The 22568-nt window shown below is 41.9% G+C and overlaps 1 protein-coding gene across 2 annotated transcripts in view; it reads right to left on the bottom strand.

The window, feature by feature from the left end:
- Nucleotides 1–22568, bottom strand: part of CUNH1orf21 (chromosome unknown C1orf21 homolog) — a 241633-nt gene that overhangs the window by 147004 nt on the left and 72061 nt on the right. For both annotated transcript variants that reach the window (XM_040263813.1, XM_040263814.1), the window contains one exon: nt 6095–6315. In XM_040263813.1, coding sequence (XP_040119747.1) covers nt 6095–6188 — 94 coding nt within the window. In that variant the 5' untranslated portion in view covers nt 6189–6315. The remainder of the gene's footprint in view (nt 1–6094; nt 6316–22568) is intronic.

The raw sequence follows: 22568 nt of genomic DNA on the forward strand, positions 1-22568 counted from the left end.
TATGTAACACCATGCCACAAACCTACAAATGTTGACATCAGCAAGAGTAATAAGATGATGAATGCTGGAGTGAATAAAACTTCACTGTGAGTACCGGGGGGATGAAGAGAAGCTGGCATAGACCTTAAATGCACTTGGTGGTGTGGGCTGTGAGTCACACAGACAGCAAAGACTAGGCAGGCATGGGGCAGACTGAATTATTAGCCCCAATTCTTGACCCTTTTCTACAATCACACCCTTGCTATCAATGTGCTATGGTCAGATGAACTTCTTTGCCCTCTGTCTTTGAACCCTCTTATGTGACTCAATTTGGCTAATAAAATGTGGGTGCAAACAACAGTGTGCCAAGTCCAAGTTCATGCTTAAGAGGCATCATGTGTATTGCTTGCACTTTTACCCTCCTGAAAAAGAAGAGCATGTTCCCCTTGGCTCCTGGATCCCAGGAGGAAGTTGAGACATGGAACAGAGCCACTCCAGCTGACCAACTGCCTTGTGATCAAGAAAGATATGCTTATTGTTGAATGCCACTGAGATCCTGAGGCTGTCTATTACCCAGCAATAGTTGACTAATACAAGGCTTCTTTATTAGATGCCAACATTTGCAAATTACACGCGATACTTTAGAACAACAGAAAGTCTTCTTGTTATAAAAGTTATAACCATATTAGCAAATGAATGGTTAGATGGTTTCATTGCCAAGCAAAATAAAATACAATATATTGAGTATCACCAAATGAACTTACAAAACAGAAAGAGACTCACAGGCTTAGAGAACAAACTTATGGCTGCTGGGAGGAAAGACAGGGATAAGGGATAGTTAGGGAGTTTGGGACTGACATGTACACGATGCTATATTTAAAATGGATAACCAACAATGACCTACTCTAGAGCACATGGAACTCTGCTTAATGTCATGTGGCAGCATGGATGGGAGGGGAATTTGGGGGAGAATGGATACATATATATGTACGGCTGAGTCCTTTTGCTGATCACCTGAAGCTACATAACCTTGTTTGTTAATTGGTTACACCCCAATACAAAATAAAAAGGTTTTATATATATATAGAGAGAGAGAGACTATCATTAAATTTTTGCTCTTACAAGTCTAAGATTATCTTTCTACAGGTTATGATTTGGTATTCAAAGTTCTCCATAACATAATCCTAACTTAGTTTTCTAACCAATTTCCTCTCACTTATATTTTATATTCCATTCAAACTGTATTACTTGCGGGGACGGGGTGAGGCTCAAGAGGGAGGGAATACATATATACACACACATGGCTGATTCACTGTTGTACAGCAGAAACAGACACAACTTTGTAAAGCAATTATACTTCAATTAAAAAAAAACTAGATTACTTGCTTTTGTATTTTTTGGATAACTTGTAATTTTTAAATATGTCACATCACCGTTAGCCTTTCCTCATCCAGTTCCTTCCTACACCCTTTATCCAGCAGATTTAGATTTTTCCATCCGTTAAGGCCAGTTTCAGCTGTCTCCTCTGTAAGAAATCTGTTCTGATCCCATCTTTTAAGGTAGTCTCTCCATCCCTCTGACTCTTATCATGGTATGTATGTCTTTTCCTCTTCTGGTATTCCACTTATTCTGCCTCAAAACGCTTCCTCATCCTCTTATAAAGTTCTAGACAGCAAGGCTTATCTCTGTATCCTCCATGGCATTTAGCAAAGGGTCTGACACATCATGTACCAGCTAGTCAATAATTTTTCGCATTAAAGAATGGAAGACGGATAGGAAGTAGCCACGACACTGGGAAGAGTTCGTGGACTTTGGAGTCAGAGATATCTGATTGTATTACTTAGTAGCTGAGCAGCTTTGGACCGGTTAGTCTCACTGTGCTCCAGCTCCCAAATGTGTAAAACTGGGATGGCACAGATTTCACAGGATTGTTGTGAAAATTCAACATGAAACTGAATGCAAATGCTTTTCACTGTCTGACATATGGTGGAAGATCCATGAGTGGTAGCTCTAATTACAAAAACAACAATGACACAGAATCTCACACAGAAGTTGGTTTAAACAAATCTCTGATATTCAATTATTTCCTCTTAAAAGTTCAATTTTGAGAGTGATAGTGATAACTCTAGTTCCTATTAGCAGTTTTCCCAGAAGGTGTGGTTTCAAAGATCTGGATTCTAGTTTTATTAACTCATTATCGACCAGGAGATTTTTGCAGAAACTAACACTGCAGCTGGCGGTCTTTTTTTTGGCGGCGGCGGGGGGTGGCCCCCCCCCCCTGGTCGAAAGTTTTTCTCATTAACACTTTACAGGTTATTTCATTCAATAGTTAGAAATGACACACCTGTAAAGTCTACTAACTTTTGTGACATGCTGTCTTCAATTAACTTTTCTGTAGAAGCAAAGGAACATTCTCCAGAACCATGGGTTTCATTTTTCACTTTCTGTATCAGAATGAATCACTAAGTATTTTTTGTTGTTTTGTTGGTCTAATATTTACACTATTTGAATCAGAACCATATTCTGAAGAACTAGGATCTTCTGAGACACTTAGTACATATGTCACTCAGATAATCGGAGAAAGCATCTGCATAAAATTCACCGAAAAAATCCTCTTCGCTCAAAATTTTTCAGTGTGTCATTTTTGAAAATTTTCAGTTCAGTCGCTCAGTCATGTCTGACTCTTTGTGACCCCATGAACCACAGCATGCCAGGCCTCCCTGCCCATCACCAACTCCCAGAGTCCACCCAAACTCATGTCCATCAGGTCAGTGATGCCATCCAACCATCTCATCCTCTGTCGTCCCCTGCTCCTCCTACCCTCAATCTTTCCGGCATCAGGGTCTTTTCCAATGAATCAGCTCTTCACATCAGGTGGCCAAAGAATTGAAGTTTCAGCTCAACATCAGTCCCTCCAATGAACAACCAGGACTGATGTCCCTCAGAATGGACTGGTTGGATCTCCTTGCAGTCCAAGAGACTCTCAAGAGTCTTCTCCAACACCACAGTTCAAAAGCATCAGTTCTTCGGTGCTCGGCTTTCTTTAGAGTCCAACTCTCATATCCACACATGGTCACTGGAAAAACCATAACCTTGACTAGACAGACCTTTGTTGGCAAAGTAATGTCTCTGCTTTTTAATATGCTATCTAGGTTGGTCATAACTTTCCTTCCAAGGAGTAAGTGTCTTGTAATTTCATGGCTGCAATCACCAACTGCAGTGATTTTGGAGCCCAAAAAAATAAAGTCAGCCACTGTTTCCACTGTTTCCCCATCTATCTGCCATGAAGTAATGGGACCGGATGTCATGACCTTAGTTTTCTGAGTTGAGCTTTAAGCCAACTTTTTCACTCTCCTCTTTCACTTTCATCAAGAGGCTCTTTAGTTCTTCTTCACTTTCTGCCATAAGGGTGGTGTCATCTGCATATCTGAGGTTATTGATATTTCTCCCAGCAATTTTGATTCCACCTTGTGCTTCTTCCAGCCTGGCGTTTCTCATGATGTACTCTGCATATAAGTTAAATAAGCAGGGTGACAATATACAGCTTTGACGTACTCCTTTTCCTACTTGGAACCATTCTGTTGTCCCATGTCCAGTTCTAACTGTTGCTTCCTGACCTGCATACAGGTTTCCCAAGAGGAAGTCAGGTGGTCTGGTATTCCCACCTCTTTCAGAATTTTCCACAGTTTATTGTGATCCACACAGTCAAAGGCTTTGGCATAGTCAAGAACGCAGAAATAGATGTTTTTTCTGGCACTCGCTCACTTTTTCGATGCTCCAGTGGATGTTGGCAATTTGATCTCTGGTTCCTCTGCCTTTTCTAAAACCAGCTTGAACATCTGGAAGTTCATGTATTGCTGAAGCCTGGCTTGGAGAATTTTAAGATTGCTTTACTAGCGTGTGAGATGAGTGCAATTGTGCGGTAGTTTGAGCATTCTTTGGCATTGCCTTTCTTTGGGATTGGAATGAAAACTGCCCTTTTCCAGTCCTGTGGCCACTGCTGAGTTTTCCATATTTGCTGGCATATTGAGTGCAGCACTTTCACAGCATCATCTTTTAGGATTTGAAATAGCTCAACTGGAATTCCATCACCTCTACTAGCTTTGTTCATAGTGATGCTTCCTAAGGCCCACTTGACTTCACACTCCAGGATGTCTGGCTCTAGGTGAGTGATCATACCATCATGATTATCTGGGTTGTGAAGATCTTTTTTGTACAGTTCTTCTGTGTATTCTTGCCACCTCTTCTTAATATCTTCTGCTTCTGTTAGGTCCCTACCATTTCTGTCCTTTATTGAGCCCATCTTTGCATGAAATGTTCCCTTGGTATCTCTAATTTTCTTGAAGAGATCTCTAGTCTTTCCCATTCTGTTGTTTTCCTCTATTTCTTTGCATTGATCTCTGAGGAAGGCTTTCTTATCTCTCTTTGCTATTCTTTGGAACTCTGCATTCAAATGGGTATATCTTTCCTTTTCTCCTTTGCTTTTCACTCCCCTTCTTTTCACAGCTATTTGTAAGGCCTTCTTAGACAGCCATTTTCCTTTTTTGCATTTTTTCCCCCTTAGGAATGATCTTGATTCCTGTCTCCGGTACAATGTCACGAACCTCCATCCATAGTTCATCAGGCACTCTGTCTATCAGATCTAGTGAAAATTTTATGTTTATGATATACACAAGGTTGGAACAAAAACCTAATGGAGCAACATGTGAATTATAATGACAGGCAAGTTGTATAAAGAACCGTTGATCAATTTTAAGCTCTAACAACTTTGCACAGTGATGTTTATTGTATTACCATCTAAAAACGCAGTGATATGTCTCCAGTCAATAATGTGTTAAGATGCTCATATATTACTCCACAGTTCTTGGCTCTATAGGTAGAGACCACTAGAGGCAAGTTTGTTCCAGACAACAATACATCTCCTTGAAACAAACCAAAGGGAACTCTTCTTCCTCCATATGAATGAGTCTACTTGTAGTAGAGCATTCTCCCTTCCACAGTGTTCCAACTCTTCCCCAGGGAACTGAAGCAGCCATTGCAATGGACCAAAGGCGAGAGACTAAAATGCCACAGAAGCTCTGGACAGAGACTGAATGGTGCAACTTGAGTTGTTTACATAAACATTATTTCTAGAAGATTCTTTAATGAATAAGAGATGAAGAAGTGCTCTTATGAATAAAAGTGCCATGCAAATGTCAGTAAGAATTATTGTTATAGTAATTCAGCAAAAACGGTTTCATCTTCTCTGACTAACTGGAATCTGGTACAAACACATAGCTACTATTCATCAGGGTATCACTGATCTCGACAAACTCAAGATTAGGCAAACTCAAAACCTGTGAATGGCCTGGCATGGGACATCGGCAAGTGAACTGGGGCTGCTGTGCGTTAACAGGGAAAGCTTAGCAGAGACATTGCCTGACTGCGTTGGCAATTTGTACCCCACCCCACCAACTGCTGCTTCAAGAAATGGAAAATCTGTGTGGCCAGATCTTCTCAAGAAATCTGGGGTTTTGTGTGGAACATCTTGATTTTTAAAAGGCTGTCTTTCTTTTTATTTTAAAAATTCTCTGGGGGCCAAAGAAAATCCAGATGAGGCCATGGGTTGGCACTTTGTGACCTTTGCATTGCACAGTCTCTATTCACTATGAATCATCAGAGATGGTTACAAGATGGTTTCTAAATTCACTGCAATTGTATTTTTGGATCTGAGGATTTACAATTCACATAAACTTACAATAAACTCCAAGTAACACCACATTCCCTCAGTTATAAATCTTCACCCATTTCTGGACCTTCATGTTTCAGTCCCACAATTCTGGACCAGAACACCCGTGGCCACTGTCCGATGCACCTAAGTCCTATGAGTTCTGCAAAGTTTGATTTAAATGTGAGTTCTGTATAAAACCTCCATGGTCCTGCTCAAAGTCTTCCAGGTATAAATTATGATGAAACTGTCCAGTGTAAAAGATCTGCATCAATTTTTATCATATCTCATCGGCCCTTTACCCGCTCCCCGTCAAATGGAACACCACCACGACATTGCAGTTACTCACTCCTGCGAACACGAAAGGCCTAGATCAAGGGGCCGAGAATGAAGTTCAGTGGCACTTACCACCAAACACATCTCCATTCTGGTAGTTCTTCCCTTTCTGGGCTTCCTCTTCATTTTGAACAGTGGCAACATGCTTGGCGGAGGCACAGCCCATAGTCTCATTCGGTCAGCTTCAGCCGGGCTGAACTGCAAATCATCTCTACAGACACGGGGACATGTTTTTTTCTCTTTAGACACAGGGAAAATCCACCTTCTTGCTGAGTTGGTCAAGATGGGTGCACCTGGAAGAAGACAGCGCTAGATTAGAATGCATAACACAAAGCCCGCGTCTCCGCGTCTGCAGGGTTTCTTGCCTGAGTCCACTGGATGGGGGTGCGACCAGGCACCGTAGGGGAAACACAGCGTGTGTCATTCTCATCTCACCCTGTGCTTGGAAAGCAGGGTTGGAAGGCCTGCACCCTGCACAACACGGGGCTGGACATTTTGAGGAGATAAAACATTTCTCTTTATTTATTCTAATAAATATTTGAGCGCTCCTACTTGCCACATACAAACTTGAAGGGCCATCTAGGTTTGTTAATGTTCTGGAATCTCAGAAACCTTCAGAGGAAGGGAAGCACATGGATGAGATCCACTGAGTTCGGAAGGCTGGGGAAAGTCCTCCATCTTTCTCATCTGGCCCTGTAGCCAGCTCTTTCCAGCAACTCCAATTTCACCCGGAGGGAGTGAGCTGGAACATGGGCTAGTTTATGCATTTCTGGTAGGTTCTAAAAAGTGATTCAATATTTTATCACTGAGGTGACACTGTTTGGGAAGGAAGGAGATGGGAGAGATGTACTGACATTTGTAAAACCTCCTATACAATACAATGTATTAAGTACTGTGATAAACATATCACAGGAATCTATGGCAATGCAGAATTCAAAAAAATAGATTAAATTGTGATCGGGCAAAGGCAGGAATTAAAAGAGGAAGTGATATTTTGTAGCGTCTTAAAGTTTGGTAGAAACTTGCCAGGCTTGAAAGGATAGTAGCATCATCCAAATGTAAAGAACTGCCTGAGCTAAGACACTGGAGTGTGGAAGAGCATGGTGTGTGTATGTGTGTGTGTGTGCGTGCGTGCATGCATGCACATGTGTGTTCATAGGGGTCAAGTGGGGGTGGGGGAGGGAAGAGGACTGCACTGCTGAGGCTTGTGAAGGGCCTGGAGGAAGTCTTGCTAACTTTATCCAATTTAATAAAGATAAACTATAAGATGTTCCAAGATAGAGGAAGTCCATTTGATCCAAATCTGAGAAGACTTTGAGAGATACTGAATTAGTAGCATTCAAATCCATTCTGTCAACCTACTACAGTGTTTAAAGAAACTGTACTGAAATATGAGACAAGAAGAAGCAGAGACAGGAGTCAGTTCCAGAGGCAGAAGGGAGAAAACTCCTCTCCAAGCAGGCGGCTGCCAAGGGCTGGGCCTTTGCCCTACAGGGCAGCACTTTCTCAGGGCCCACCTCTCCGTCATTCTGCATCATCAGGTAAGGTGACAGAGTGGGTTCCCAGAATGAATTCCTTACTTTCCAAAACGGAACATGGGAAAACAACTTCACGCATACACAAGAGAGCAACCTGAAGTGGAGAGGAAACCTCACCTCCCCTTCCAGTCTGCTGCCACCTCCTCATAACAAACAAAGTGAAAACAGGAAGGAGAGTGGGAAACCCTAGCGAAATCCTGAAGGACAATAGGAATTCAGAGACAGTTTACAACCCTCCTCTCTGGGAGTCCTCTTGCTCTTCTTTTCCTCATTCCTATTTCGTGTGGACAGCTTCACAAGCTACCCCAGAAATTAATGTAAGAATCTAAGATGTGAATTATTCTTTGCTTCTCCCCCAAAGCACTGTGCGCTGTTTCTTCTGTTTTTAAAAGCTGTGTTTGTTTGTAGCAACAAATCTTACTTGAATTTGAAAAGTTGAAGTCACATGAAAAATCACATTGCAGAGGGCAAACAAAAATAAAACATGTTTTAAAACTTGTCAAAGGACTTCTCTCTTACTCAGGCGTGGAAGTGAGGGGCATGTTAACAAGCAGATTAGATATGATTCTAATTAGACACTTAAAATTCAAGTGATGACTCGGGAAGTCTTCATTTAATTGTATTTTTTAAAAAGCACGATCAATCAAAATGAGTTCTCTCCAAATCACAGTTACGTGCAGATTTTGTTTCTGAAACATACACACTATGTATTTTATTACAGTAATTTAAAGAGTGAAGTTTTCCAATTTTACAACTTCATCAGGAATATATTTTAATATTTTGTCCATTTCAAAGGAGATAATTATGAAATTATCTGAGAGGCAGAAGATCTACAATTCTCAAAATGAACCATGGAGTACTGGGGAGTTGTTTTTACTATGTCATCGGGACTCCGCACATAAACCATTGTGCATTCATTCATTCATTCAACAGATATTTACTGAAAAATACTAAGTGACAGACACGTTTTTTGGAAGACCCTGTGTATAGAAACATAACCAGGACCAGTCTCCTCCCTGTCCCTATAACATGAACACTCAGAGAAAGGAGATCATGAGAAAGACCAGTTTCACAATGTGGTACAGCAACTGCCAGTCAAATATAGAATGACAGGGGAATTCACCCCACAGGGCCTGATTCAGCCTTGAAATCATGAATGTCAAGAAAAGTTGGACTTGAGATCTGATCACAGCTGAATAAACATCACTAAACCACCCACCTCCCCTACAAACTACATTTCTTTTATGCTATGCTATGCTATGCTAAGTCACTTCCGTCGTGTCCGACTCTATGCGACCCCATAGACGGCAGCCCACCAGGCTCCTCCATCCCTGGGATTCTCCAGGCAAGAATACTGGAGTGGGTTGCCATTTCCTTCTCCAATGCATGAAAGTGAAAAGTGAAAGTGAAGTCGCTCAGTTGTGTCCGACCCTCAGCGACCCCATGGACTGCAGCCTTCCAGGCTCCTCCATCCATGGGATTTTCCAGGCAAGAGTACTGGAGTGGGGTGCCGTTGCCTTCTCCGACATTTCTTTTATAGTCTGATGTAATGTCAAGGTTTCATTTCTACTGAAAATTCTTTTACTTACATGAATCCAACTGCGACCTCAAATTGAGGAGACCGTCAGAAATGAACCCCTACCAACTGCCACCATCATCTGCTCAAGGTTTCCCTGGGGCTTCCCTTGTGGTCCAGGGGATGAGAATCCACCTGTGAATGCCACAACTACTAAGCCTGTGCCCAAGAGCCCGGGAATTGCAACTACTGCAGCCCGCGCACCCTATAGCCTGTGCTTGGTCACGAGAGAAGCCACTGCAAAGAGAAGCCTGTGAACCACAACTAGAGAGTAAGTGAAACTAGAGTAGCCCCCAATCACCTGAGCTACAGAAAACCTGAGGGCAGCAACCAAGACCCAGTGCAACCAAAACTAAATAAATAAATAATTTTTTTTTAAATAAAAGAAAGCTTCCCTTTAGTTTCTACTTACTACCTTTCACATAAATCCAAGCATATTTTTTTAGTTTCCACTTTTCCATCAGTTTTCTTCAGCTTATCTCTCCCAGCTCCCACATCATCTATTCATTCACGCCCCTGAAACTACCCCACTTAGGGAAGGCTTAGGGTGCGAATGAATGTGGAGAGACCCGAGTACAGAGCAGACAGTCTCCTTCTCACATATTGTCATTAAGAGCATGTTATTTATTTCTGAAGTCACAAATCACAGGCTGAGAATTCAACTGAAGCATCTCTTTGATGGGATCTTCTAATACCAAGTCTCATGAGGATGATTTTTTAAAAACTAAATAATCTATACGTAAGATCATCAGTTCAGTCGTGTCCGACTCTTTGCAACCCCATGGACTGCAGCACGCCAGGCTTCCCTGTCCATCACCAACTCCCAGAGCTTAGTCAAACTCATGTCCATTGAGTTGGTGATGCCATCCAACCATCTCGTCTTCTGTCGTCCCCTTCTCCTCCTGCCTTTCAGGAGATGTAAGATCATCAGGCGGCTCAAAAACATGGGGTCCAATTAATAGCCCACATGAGTGTGTGTTAGTTGCTCAGTTGTGACTGGTTCTTTGCAACCCCATGGACTGTAGCCCACCAGGCTCCTCTGTCCATGGAATTCTTTAGGCAAAAACTTTGTGTAAAAATCTCCCCAAAGTGGCTGAATGGCTATATTATCCTATATCATGAAATTTGAAGCTGCAGATCCCTATCCACAATGTTACACACTAAATTAATACCACACCGTCTTTTCATTTATTTTCATTTATTTTTGGCTGTGCTGGGTCTCCCTTTGCCGCGCTGGCTTTTCTCTAGTTGCAGTGAGCGGTGTGAGGGCTTCTCATTGTGGTGGCTTTTCTTATTTTGGAGCACGGGCTCTAGAGCTTGTGGGCTTCGGTAGTTGTGCCACCTGGGCTCAGTAACTGCGGTTTGTAGGCTCCAGAGAACAGGCTCAATAGTTGTGGCACATGGGCCTAGTTGCTCCTTGGCATGTGGCATCTTCCCAGACCAGGGATTGAACTTGTGTCTCCTGCTTTGGCAGGCGGATTCTTTACCACTGAGCCACCGAGGAAGCCCTCTCGCCATCTCTACAGGATGTTTTTCATGCTTTGATACAATCTGTAAATCCAATTCAAAAATTTTCAAAGAACTCACAAATCTGTAATCATGCCTGTTTACCCCTCCCCTCCTTACACTATGCCTCAAGGCTCCTCAGGTACTACTTTAGATATCCATAGGGGAATTATTGTTCCAGGATACTTCACATTGTAACATGAGGAAGTTCTTTCCTGTACATAAGTCCTTACTTTTTTATGCACTTTTTTATGTGATACATTTGGCCCTTTTATAAGAAAAAATTATGGGCTTATGATGACTTTTTTCTTTTTTTCAATGCAGATGATATCTGTATTTTTTAAATTTTTTTCCAGCTTTATTGCAGAACAATTGACAAAACTACAATTTACTGAAAGCATTCAAGGGAATACTTCAATATACTATACTGTGAAGGGATTCCCACCAAGTTAACTGACACGTTTATCACTTCATATATTTACTCTTTTAAAATGAGAACACAGTTCTACTCTCTCAGCAACTTCCAATCATATAATATGGTGTTATCAACTATAGTCAGCATGTTATACCCTAGACCTTATTCATCTTACGACTGAAAGTTTGTACCGTTTTATCAGTCTCAACTTATTTCTCCCAGCCTCTGGCAACCACAATTCTACCCTCCATTTGTATGAGTTCGACTTTTTAAAGTTTAAGATTATCCGCAGGCTTCCCTGGCTCAGTGGTAAAGAATCTGCCTGCCAATGCAGGAGACACAGGTTCAATCCCTGGTCTGGGAAGATGCCATATGTCGTGGAGCAATAAGCCTGTGCACCACAACTATTGAGACTGTGCTCCAGAGCTTGGGAGCCACAACTACTGAGCCCACGTGCCCCAACTACTGAAGCCCGCATCCCCCAGAGCTCGTGCTCTGCAACAAGACAAGCCACCACAACGGGAAGCCTGCACACTGCAAGAAAGAGCAGCCCCCGCTCACCACAACTAGAGAAAAACCTGCACAGCAAGGAAGATCCAGCACAGCCAAAATAAATAGATTAAAAAAAAAAAAAGATCCTGTGCAAAAGTAATACCACGCAGTATCTGTCCTTCTCTGTCTGGCTTACTTCACTTAGCATAATTTCTTCCAGGTTCATCCATATAGTTGCAAATGGTAGGATTTCCTTCATAATAGGGCTGAATCATATTCCTCTGTGTGTGTGTGACATTTTTTTGATTCATTGACTGAAGGACACTTAGGCTGCTTCCATACCTTGACTATTGTGAATAATGCTGCAATAAAGGGAAGTGCAGATATTCCTTCAAGATAATAATTACATGTATGTTCAGAATTGTGACTGTGGATGGCTTTTTTCTTTACCTTAACTTTATGTACTGGAAGCATAACTTTATCAGAAAAAAACCTACTTCCATAAAATTGGGAAGGAATAAAATATGCAAAATCTGTTTTAAGAAAAATCAGAGAAATATCTGAACTTTTTTTAAACAAAGGTTTTGCAAAATATTTCTGCTTACATAATATTATGGATAATTTCACTTTTCACCAATTAATCATGGATTTTTTTCATTTTGGATGGAAAAGTCAAAAATATTGTAGACAGTTCTCCTGTTAAAAGAGATACTTCTAAAAAATGAATTAAAAATGATAAACTCCATAAAGAAACCCTAGGCCAGAAAGAACGCGAAGGCACCACATGGAGCTTGGAGGATTGGAGAAAAATTGAATTCTGATTGCAATGGGCACACAGAGAGCTATGAAGTTAGCAGTTAAGAAAAAGATAATAGGCACATTATTAATAGATCAGGAGCAAAGTGTCCCCTCTTTCTTTCTTTGATTAAAAAGGGAAATCAAGACAAGGCAACATCTAAAAACTCCTTTCTTTTATTGAAGGAAGAGCCAACATCCAAGCTCCACCAAGAAAAAAATATATATATAAATAACTAATCAGTCTGTGTGCCCATCTGTTCTGCTTTGCTGTAATGAGTGTTAATGCAGCAGCCCACTGGGGGGAAGAAGAAAGACTGCTAAAAGGGATTTCTCATTTTGAAGCTCTGGTATCCTTGGGCTACTGTTAACACCATTTCACATTTCATTGTGCATGTTAAAGATAATACACAAAGAGATGCCACATTTGACATGTGGATAGTCTGGAGAAGTCAAACCTCCCTATTGCCCAGGATTTGCTGGCATCACAAAAGATATTCATTCCTCGCCTCACACTCATTTGGTGACATGGCAATTGACGACATGCTATTAATGCCAAAGAAATAGGAATATCTGCTTCAGCTTTCTCTATGGGAAAACTCTCACTTTTTCAAATAATAATTGTACAGGGATATCTCTCAGAAACATAACAATAGTAAGTCCTATACATTTCTGATGGATTTCTGCAGTGGGGGATTGCGACAAGGAGGCAAGGTGACAAGTGGAAAGAGAATTAGAAGGGGGTGAGGATGCTGAGCTCTGATCTCAGGCATCACACACCTCTCTCAGTACCAAGGCTGGGCTTCCTCTCTCTGAGCCTTTTCCTCTGATTCTACGATCTACCTGAACATAAATCCAAGTGATGCTGAAGAATGAAATTACCACTTGTAAAAAGGCCATTTCTTACCTAGACTCAATTTATTTACAAACTTTGTTTCAACACTTCCCCAGTTAAGATATACTTGCAATTTTTTTCCCCCAAATATTTCAGGAAGCCCTTTGAAGTCTAAAGATTATTGCCAATTATGTTTTGGCCCAAGGGTGTTGATTTCAATTACATATCCAGTGAAAAAATGAACAAGGCTTGGCCATCTTATTTTTCCTTTTCTATTCTGCCTTTCATAGACAAAAATATATTTTTTAAAATGTTTCTTACAGAGAGTTGGATGGAAAAAGCTTGTGGTATAACTGTTCTTCAGCTAAAGATTTTAGAGTTTAGTGCCTTTACCCTGTAGCTAAAAACTCTATTCCCATATTGACTATATGTGTTCACACAAGTTCATGCACGGCTGACACTATTTCTGGGAAAGCAAGAGAGGAAAACACCTGATCTGGATAAAGACTCCGCATCCACACCAGGGTGAAGCTATGCAGAAGAACTATGCTGTTTCTAGATTTGTTCCTCTGTGATCAAGGCCAATGGCAGTTATTTCTGGACTTTGAATTGTATCTTTTCCCCCTTTGTTCATGTATGCTCAGTCGTGTCTGACCCTTTGCAACCCCATGGATTGCAGTCCATCAGGCTCCTCTGTTCACGGAATTTTCCAGGCAAGAATACTAAAGCAGGTTGCCATTTTCTACTCCAAGGGATCTTCCCGACCCAGGGATTAAACCCACGTCTCTTGAGTCTCCTGCATTAGCAGGCAGATTCTCTACCACTGCACCATCTGGGAAGCCCTTTCCCACTTTCAAGACTTGGAATATCAAAGGGATTTCCAGGAAGTTGCCAACCTGTGTCAGTGAGGAACCTTCTATACCCAGACACCCATGACTGGCATCTTTTGCCAGCTGTGATACCTGGTTCATCATGTCACCTGGGACAAATCTATGTGGCTTCCTTGTCAGTATCCTAATAATAACAGCTGTTCTCCCTCTTTTATGGATTTTTTGGAAACCTAGGTAGATTGTGACATGCTTTGCAAGGCTCTTAGAAATGCAAGGTAATCTTCTGTTGTGTGCACTCTGCTCTGCCACGTGCCTGCCATTACTTATCAGCCTCATGGCTTTTCAGGAGCTTTGGGTGAAGTCAGTTTGCCCAGAGGGATCCCATATGTGGCCCTGGAGAAAATGAGAGAAAAACAGATGGAAAGGAAAGAATAAAGATCAAAAATATGACTGGAACATGTAAGTTCTAAGTACAACGTACTAAAAGGGCAAATCTGATTTTAATCTAAGCACAAAAAAAATCACGATTCTTCCCAAATGGCCAGTGAAGGATGAACTGGGTGACCTGTGTGTTGAGACATATTGTAGAAGAACAGACATGATTCCTGCCTTTGAAGGGCTAGCATTCAGACAGGGCTAACGGATCATAAACACAATAAAGTAAACTAAAATTCCAGCTACTAATGTACACTGCAGGGGAAGAAATGATGGGAGATGTTCTTTGAAGTCATAGCCTATGTTAAGCTAATTAAGTTAGTGCTTGTCTCAGCTATTTTTCTATTTTTGGCTGCGCTGGGCCTTTGTTACTGTGTGTGGGCTTTCTCTAGTGGCAGCCAGCAGGGGCTACTCTCTAGCTGTGGAGTGCGGGCTTCTCACTGCGGTGGCTTCTCTTGTGGAGCGTGGGCTCTAGGCCATGTGGGCTTGGTAGCTGTGGCTCTCTCAAGCTTAGCTGCACTCCAGCATGTGGGATCTTCCCAGGCTAGGGATTGAACCCGGGGTCTCCTGGACCACCAGGGAAGTTCTCGGCTTTGTTTAAAGCAACAAGAGATGTTGCAAGAGATGAAACACCCAGCATCATGTGCTACCCTTAGAAGACTCTGGGTGAGAGACCGTCATTTACTGACGAAGAAGACAGTTAAACACATGTTGTGAGCTGCTGATCCTCTAACACCATAAGCTACAACAGAACTCCAGCTGGATTGTGTGATAGTCGCTCAGTCATGTCCTCCTCTTTGTGATGCCACAGACTGCAGCCCGCCAGGCTCCTCTCTCCATGGAATTCTCCAGGCAAGAATACTAGAGCGGGTTGCTGTTCCCTTCTCCAGGAGATCTTCCCGACCTAGGGATTGAACCTGGGTCTCCCACATTGCAAGCAGATTCTTTACCAGCTGAGCCACCAGGGAAGCATTCCTTGGAAATCTGAGTCTTACTTCTGTAGTGCTGAAGACAAGAGTTGAATGCCACTCTTCTTTGATGCACACACTGGGAAAGCACATGGGGTGTTTTCCACACTGAATTACAAAGACAACTTTTATACAAGGCTAGTGTGTTCCACATTTCTGATTCAATTTAATCTCTAAACTTCAGCCTTAAACAGATTACTTTGGTAGATAAAAAAGAAATATGACCAAGCAACACATAAGATATGAATTATATAAACTAACCATTAGGAGAAAATGTGAGAATCCTTTAAAAATAAAAAAGCCAGCTGATATTTCATTTGTGGATTTTGGTTCTAATATTTGAGTATGTGTATGTTTCATATCCTCAGAACTATAAAAACTTTCAGCAACGTAATGTAGCAACACTTTGATAAGATCTGAATGCTTGAAATGGAAAAAGGATTTCTCTCAAAATCTAAAGGCACATCCCTCTTTCCTCCCACAACAACCTCTTTCCTCTTTTTTTTCCCTCCCTGCCACAATAAGTGAACCCATCCATCAGAGACCACTATAAACTCTGGCCTAAGGTCTCTTTCCTTGTGCTTTGCCTCAGGCCACACAATCCCAGGTCTGAGGAGAAGCCAGTAAATTCATCACTTTCCCGCTGGGCAGACGGCTCTTCACTGAAACGAGTGTCCCTAAGAGAAAGCTTTGGCTGCCTGCTAGAACCTTCCAGTTCTATCCAGAACAGCTCCATTTCTGGAAATGCCCTGAAAACCTAAAGAAGGCAAATAGATAAAAACTCTTTGTTGGTGAAGGGCTCAATTTCTCTCTTATATATACACAATAAAAATTCTAGTGATGCAAAGATCACCTCCAGTATTTTGTGATTTTGTAAAGGTAAGGAGTTGGGTGGCTTTGAGCAAGTTATTGACTTCAGAGGGCCGTGAGATCTCATTTATGAGATGGATAAGACCACATAAATTTTGAGGGAGTAGATGAGATGATATATGTAAACAGCTTAGCACAGCATCTGGCAATCAGCAAGTAATCAATACATGACAGTTACTGTCATTCTCACCATCATTGTCATGACTGTGATGATGATGAACTTTGTAAAGAAAGGGGCAGGGGCAAAAGAGACTGGAGAGAAGAGACAGAGAGAGATGAGAGGTCGACTGCGGCAGCTTAGCTCTTCTTAGGAACAAAACCCAATCAGGCTGACGGAATGCAGATGGAGACCAAGAGACAGCAGCTCTGCAGCAGGAGAGACTCATGGCCTCCCTGCAGGAGTGCCCGCGCCTCTGCAGCGCTGGGGATGGGCAGGCCAGCCCCTGTGGGGACATCCCAGAGCTCTGAAGGCAGAGGCCGCTGGGTGCGGACAAGCTGAAGGCCAGTGAGCTCCCCTAAGCTTGGTCACAGCTGGATGACTGCCACTCACATCTTCCCCTCTTATGTGTTTATGTGCCTCTCTCCTTCACCAGACAGGCTTCCAAGGTCACGACCATGTCCTAATTATTCCTCTCTATAGTCCTTCCAGCACAGGTCAGGCACACAGTAGGTCTGCAATAGATGCTGAGCAGATGAATTCTCTTGGAAAAGTCACAAAGAGACATGGGGGACTTTTAAGGGAGGGAGCTCTCCTCCACCCCAGGTCCTAGGTCACCTGCATGGACAGTGACCTCTTTAGCATATATCGCCAATAGCTACAGTTAAAAAGTGTCCATCTGAGCTATTATAGACCACATAAAATTATGTTCAGTATCTGATCCCTAAAAAGACAGAGAGTTATATGTAAGACTTACTAGTAGAATGGAATTCTGGAAGCATTTGGCATTTGTAGAGTTGTCCCTGGGCTTTCCTGGTAGACCAGCTGGTAAAGACTCCTTCTGCAAAGCAGGAGACCCCAGTTCAATTCCTGGGTTGGGAGGAGGGCATAGCAACCCACTCCAGTATTCTTGTCTGGAGAATCCCCAAGGACAGAGGGGCCTGGTGGGCTATAGTCCACGGGGTTGCAAAGAGTCAGACATGACTGAGTGACTAAGCACACTCACCCACAGTTGTCCCTAATCTGCCCCAGAAAATTGGGCCGCTTATTTATTTCAACAATCTTTTTTTTTTTTTTTTTTGGTAACTTGTTTAGTTCTCAACATTTCACTAGGGACCGGAGATTCCAAAAGGGATAAGTCAGCCAGACCTTGATGTGCATTTCCTGACTGTCAATTAGAATCCAAAGATGTTGAGCAGCGCTTCTAAAACTCAACCATCTGAAAAATCAAAGGTTTGTTTTTGCTTTTGCTGTAATTTAAATCTCTGCTGAGTTTTTCATGACAAAGAACTATTTACAGAAGATGTTCTCAGAGGGCCAAACAAATTGAAAGTATAAATACCATTTCAGGTAGCACAAATCAATGCCCCTTTAACCTACTAAGTTAAAAAACAAAAAACAAACAAAAGCACTTCAGTTCTCATGCTGCTCTCAAGAAAGGCACAAGACTACGGGAACTTCATCGATCGTGTAGAGCTTGGCCAAAAATTACATTCCATGATCATCTACTTTAAAGAAAACAAAAGGTAAGAAGCTGAGAGAACAGACCCAGGAGGACAGTCATGGGAGAAACAGCCACTGCTCCCTGATGTAGCGGCGGATGCTATTCTCTGGCTCCTGACTCTGCACTGGGGGTCTTTCCATGCACCTACCATCATTTCAGTGATGTTTAGTGGGGTTTGAGACCACAAACACATAAAGAACGGACAAGGAGCTCTTCCCTAGCCTTGATGCTCATCTTCAGTCACTGAAACGTTCCTTAATAAAGGAACATCTAGGGTTACAGGTTACGAGCTATGATGACCTTGCAAATGTTACCAAAATTTGCAGTCTACTCTAAAAATTATTTGAAATCAGCCCATTTGAAGTAGCATAATTAGTGAACACGATGTTCCTTCCCACTTATCTAGAAAAATGAACTTAAAAAAAGAGACCAGAGCTACAAGCTCAGTAGGGCCAGACAACACAGGAGCCACCAAACTGGGGACTGCCCACAGGAGACCAAGGCTCAGCATCCAGTTGCCCCAGCCAGCACCTCTGGGCACTAACGCTCTCCAGAGATCCACCTTCGGTTCCAGCCTGACACATGAAGGTTTCAAGTTTTCATCTGAATAAAAACTAAATGCATGGCTTGATGATAAAATCTTCTACTGGAGAGAGAGATGGCAGAAATACTACATTTAGGACCTGACCACATTCTATTCTAACAAGGCCTTTACTCAGCTGTCATCTCTAGGGATAGTCAGGCTGGGATCTCTGGGGGGGTCCAGGCTGAGGGGGTTTTGGTCCTGGATATGACAAAGGCATATCTGGTAGGCTGCTCGGTATCCCTGTGTTGGGGGAGATGTCGCCCCCACATCGCCTATATTACATCACTGCCATTACCACCCCAGGGTAATGTGTGTGCACGCTGTCGCTTCAGTGGTGTCCGACTCCTTCCCGATGGACTATAGCCCGCCAGGCTCCTGCGTCCATGGGATTCTCCAGGCAAAAATACTGAAGTGTGTAAAAGACATCAATTTTCTCATTCCAAGATCTCCCTGAAAATTTTAAAGAATTTTTAGGATTCAAACTCAAATTTGTATTTGTAAACCACGTTCTGGACTCAGCTTCTCACTATTCGTCAGCATTTTCTAGGCCGTAGTTTTTGTTTGTGTCTTTGCTGCTCAAGGGCTCCCTTGTGGCTCAGTTGGTAAAGAATCTACCTGCAATGAGGGAGTCCTGGGTTCGATCCCTGGATTGGAAAGATCCCCTGGAGAAGGGAAAGGCTACCCTCACCGGTATTCTGGCCTAGAGAATCCCATGGACTGTATAGTCCATGGGGTCGCAAAGAGTCGGACATGACTGAGCGATTTGCACTTCACTTCACTTTACTTGCTGTTCTGAGAAAGGAAAACATTTAAAAAGCCAAATTGCAAATAGAACTGCCTTAGGACCCAGCAATCCCACTGCTGGGCATACACATGGAGGAAACCAGAATTGAAAGAGACACATGTACCCCAATGTTCATCGCAGCACTGTTTATAATAGCCAGGACATGGAAACAACCTAGATGTCCATCAGCAGATGAATGGATAAGAAAGCTGTGGTACATATACACAATGGAGTATTACTCAGCGGTTCAAAAGAATACATTTGAATCAGTTCTGATGAGATGGATGAAACTGGAGCTGATTATACAGAGTGAAGTAAGCCAGAAAGAAAAACACCAATACAGTATACTAACACATATATATGGAATTTAGAAAGATGGCAATGATGACCCTGTATGCAGGACAGCAAAAAAGACACAGATGTGTATAGCAGACTTTTGGACTCAGTGGGAGAGGGAGAGGGTGAGATGATTTGGGAGAATGGCATTGAAACATGTATAATATCATGTAAGAATAGAATTGCCAGTCTATGTCCGATGCAGGATATGGCACGCTTGAGGATGACCCAGAGAGATGTTGTGGGGAGGGGGGTGGGAGGGGGGTTCATGTTTGGGAACGCATGTACACCGGTGGTGGATTCATGTCAATGTATGGCAAAACCAATACAGAATTGTAAAGTAAAATAAAAAATAAATAATTAAATAAATAAAATTAAAGCTATTTTATTAGTTAAAAAAAAACAGTAACAAATTAAAACTAAAAGGTGACTTTAAAAGGACAATTAAGATGCATAAAATTGATTAGTAAAAAGAGTTAGATGCAAATAAAATACAGAGTGAATAAGAAGATATAATGTTTTTAAGATTAATAATAGTATTAACTATATGCCAACAATTTAAAAACTTAGACAAAATTTATAAAATTCCTGGAAAAACAAAGAATGCCAAATTTGGGAAGATAATTGAATAAACCATTGAGCATTAAAGATACTGTTTTGACCAAAAAAAAAAAAAGCCATGTCCAATGGACATTAGGACGGTCCTATTGGCAGTTTTTAAAACATCAGAAGATGACTAAAAATTTTAGTAAAAAAACTGTACTTCTCATAAGTTAGTAATTATCCATTAATTAGTTTTCTACAATAAAGACAAATTACGATTCTTAGCGCATTGATTCCATCGAGTCCTTCCCCTGGCCCCAAACCCTCCAAGACTCATTAATGCCTCTAGGGTAAAGACTGAGATACCTGGACTTTCAAGCTAGATACTGAGGTCAAGGTTCTGAACTTTGCAGATGAGAAGACTGAAGACTGAGGAGTTTAGGTGACTAACTCAGGGTCCCTTAGGGCCCAGAGGCATTGACTCACTGTTTCCTCTTCCTACTGCTCCAAGGTAACATCCTCTTCATCACTTCAGGTGGGTCTCATAGACCACCCTTCTCTTTTAATACTCTGCTCACAAGTCCACCTCTCTACTTCTGCTTCAGCCTTTACTTTTCCAGGAAGAAGCTTCATACCACTTCACACCTTCCATCAATTTTCTCTTTCCTAAACTCTTACTCAGAGAGTCAACTATTCCGCATTTCTTAGGCCTCTCTCTCTAAACAGACACTAAGTGCTGTGAGGCAGAAACCACCCTCTGTATTTGTCTCTCCTGTTATAGCGAAAGCCCGGCTAGACACAGAGTAGGAACTCAATAAACCCTCTTCAAAACAGTGACCAGCAGGCTGGCCTTTTCTCCCCATCTCTGCGCTGGCTATCCTCTGCCTAGAAGGTTCTCTCTCCTCACCTTTGCCTGGCTAAACTCTGGTTTGCATGAGCTGTCACTGCCCAAAAGTCTCAGAAGACCCAATAGCCCCCTTCATAGCTGTCATAAAGGGCAGAATATTCTTAATTCCTAACTGTCTATTGGTCCCATAAGTCTAGAGCATAAACTCCATGGGGGATACAGATGATGTGTTTCTTGCTTTCTACTGTATCCCTAGCTTCCAATAGTGCTTAGCTGAGGATATGTACTCAGGCAATAAATAAGGAATGGAGTTGTCCTCCAGAAGAAAGTTTGAACTCCTCATGGAAATCAAGGCTTTCCGTCCCCATCTCCAATTTCGTCCAGCTTCCTCCAGGCATATTGCTCTAGCCAATCTAGTCTCTAGCTACTAACCCCTGAACATATTTTCATATTCTAACCCGAAATGCCTCTGCTCATAGTCTCACCTTAGATAGAAAGCCCTCCTGTTATTCATCTCCGCCTGTTACTCAAATTCTACCCATCCTTCAAGGTCCAGAACAAGCCTTATCACCTCTAAGAAACCTTGCTCCAGGCCACACAGATCTTCTGCTTTAAATTCATCAGCAAGTATCCACATGGCCTATTCATCACCTGGCTATGTTCCTACGAGTCCACACTTATCTTTCCATCTTAGTGTAACCCGGCCTCTGGGAATCCCCTTTCTTCTAAAGTCAGCACTTATCTCTCCTCTTAAGACATAATTACATACATAGTCTTAGATCATCTCCTGCGCTGCTGTTTTATATTGCTAACTTTTATGCATTTTTGTCTTGGTATCCTAACCCATTTATAAATTTTTCAAGGAAAGTCATGCTTTCCATGTCTTTGATCCAATGCAATTATTTACACAAAGTAGGGGATTAATAAATACTTGTTACTTGACGTGTTAGCTAAGAAGCAAAAGTGTATAGGAGGAGAGAATTATGGGAATTACAAAAAATAACTTTTGCCAAAAGTGCAGTTGAAATTTCTGATTATTAGAGGCTGTTTAGAAAGGTCAAATGGTGATAGTATAATTACACCATAATTTGGTAAAATTACTCTCTGAATAAAGGTTGTTTTTAAATAGAAACTTTTGTCCGTAAGATAAAAAAGAAAGTATGAATAGAAGAGAAAACTTAACAGAAAAGGAATAAAAACGGAAAGAAAGAAAAACATATACCCAAGATTGACATCCCCTATCCCCACCCTTAGATCAGGAGGGCTGGCTGCAGCTTCCACAATGGTATCCGCTGATGTTTATTACAAGGTCTAGTTCATGACTGAGTTATCATCACAGCCTTCTATAAATGCTTGCCCAGAAACTCCCTGAACATGAATAAAATAGTTCTTCCAGTGTTGCAGGGGGAGAAGGGAGGAGTAGCAATCTCTTTTTCCTAGTTTGCCACAAATATTTCCTTACAGTAATTATTTTTTGATGGACTATGTCTAACTATTCATTTTATCTCACTATAGCCCACCCCACCCTC

Source organism: Oryx dammah, unplaced genomic scaffold, assembly GCF_014754425.2.
Source record: "Oryx dammah isolate SB20612 unplaced genomic scaffold, SCBI_Odam_1.1 HiC_scaffold_21, whole genome shotgun sequence".
NCBI classification, from domain to species: domain Eukaryota; kingdom Metazoa; phylum Chordata; class Mammalia; order Artiodactyla; family Bovidae; genus Oryx; species Oryx dammah.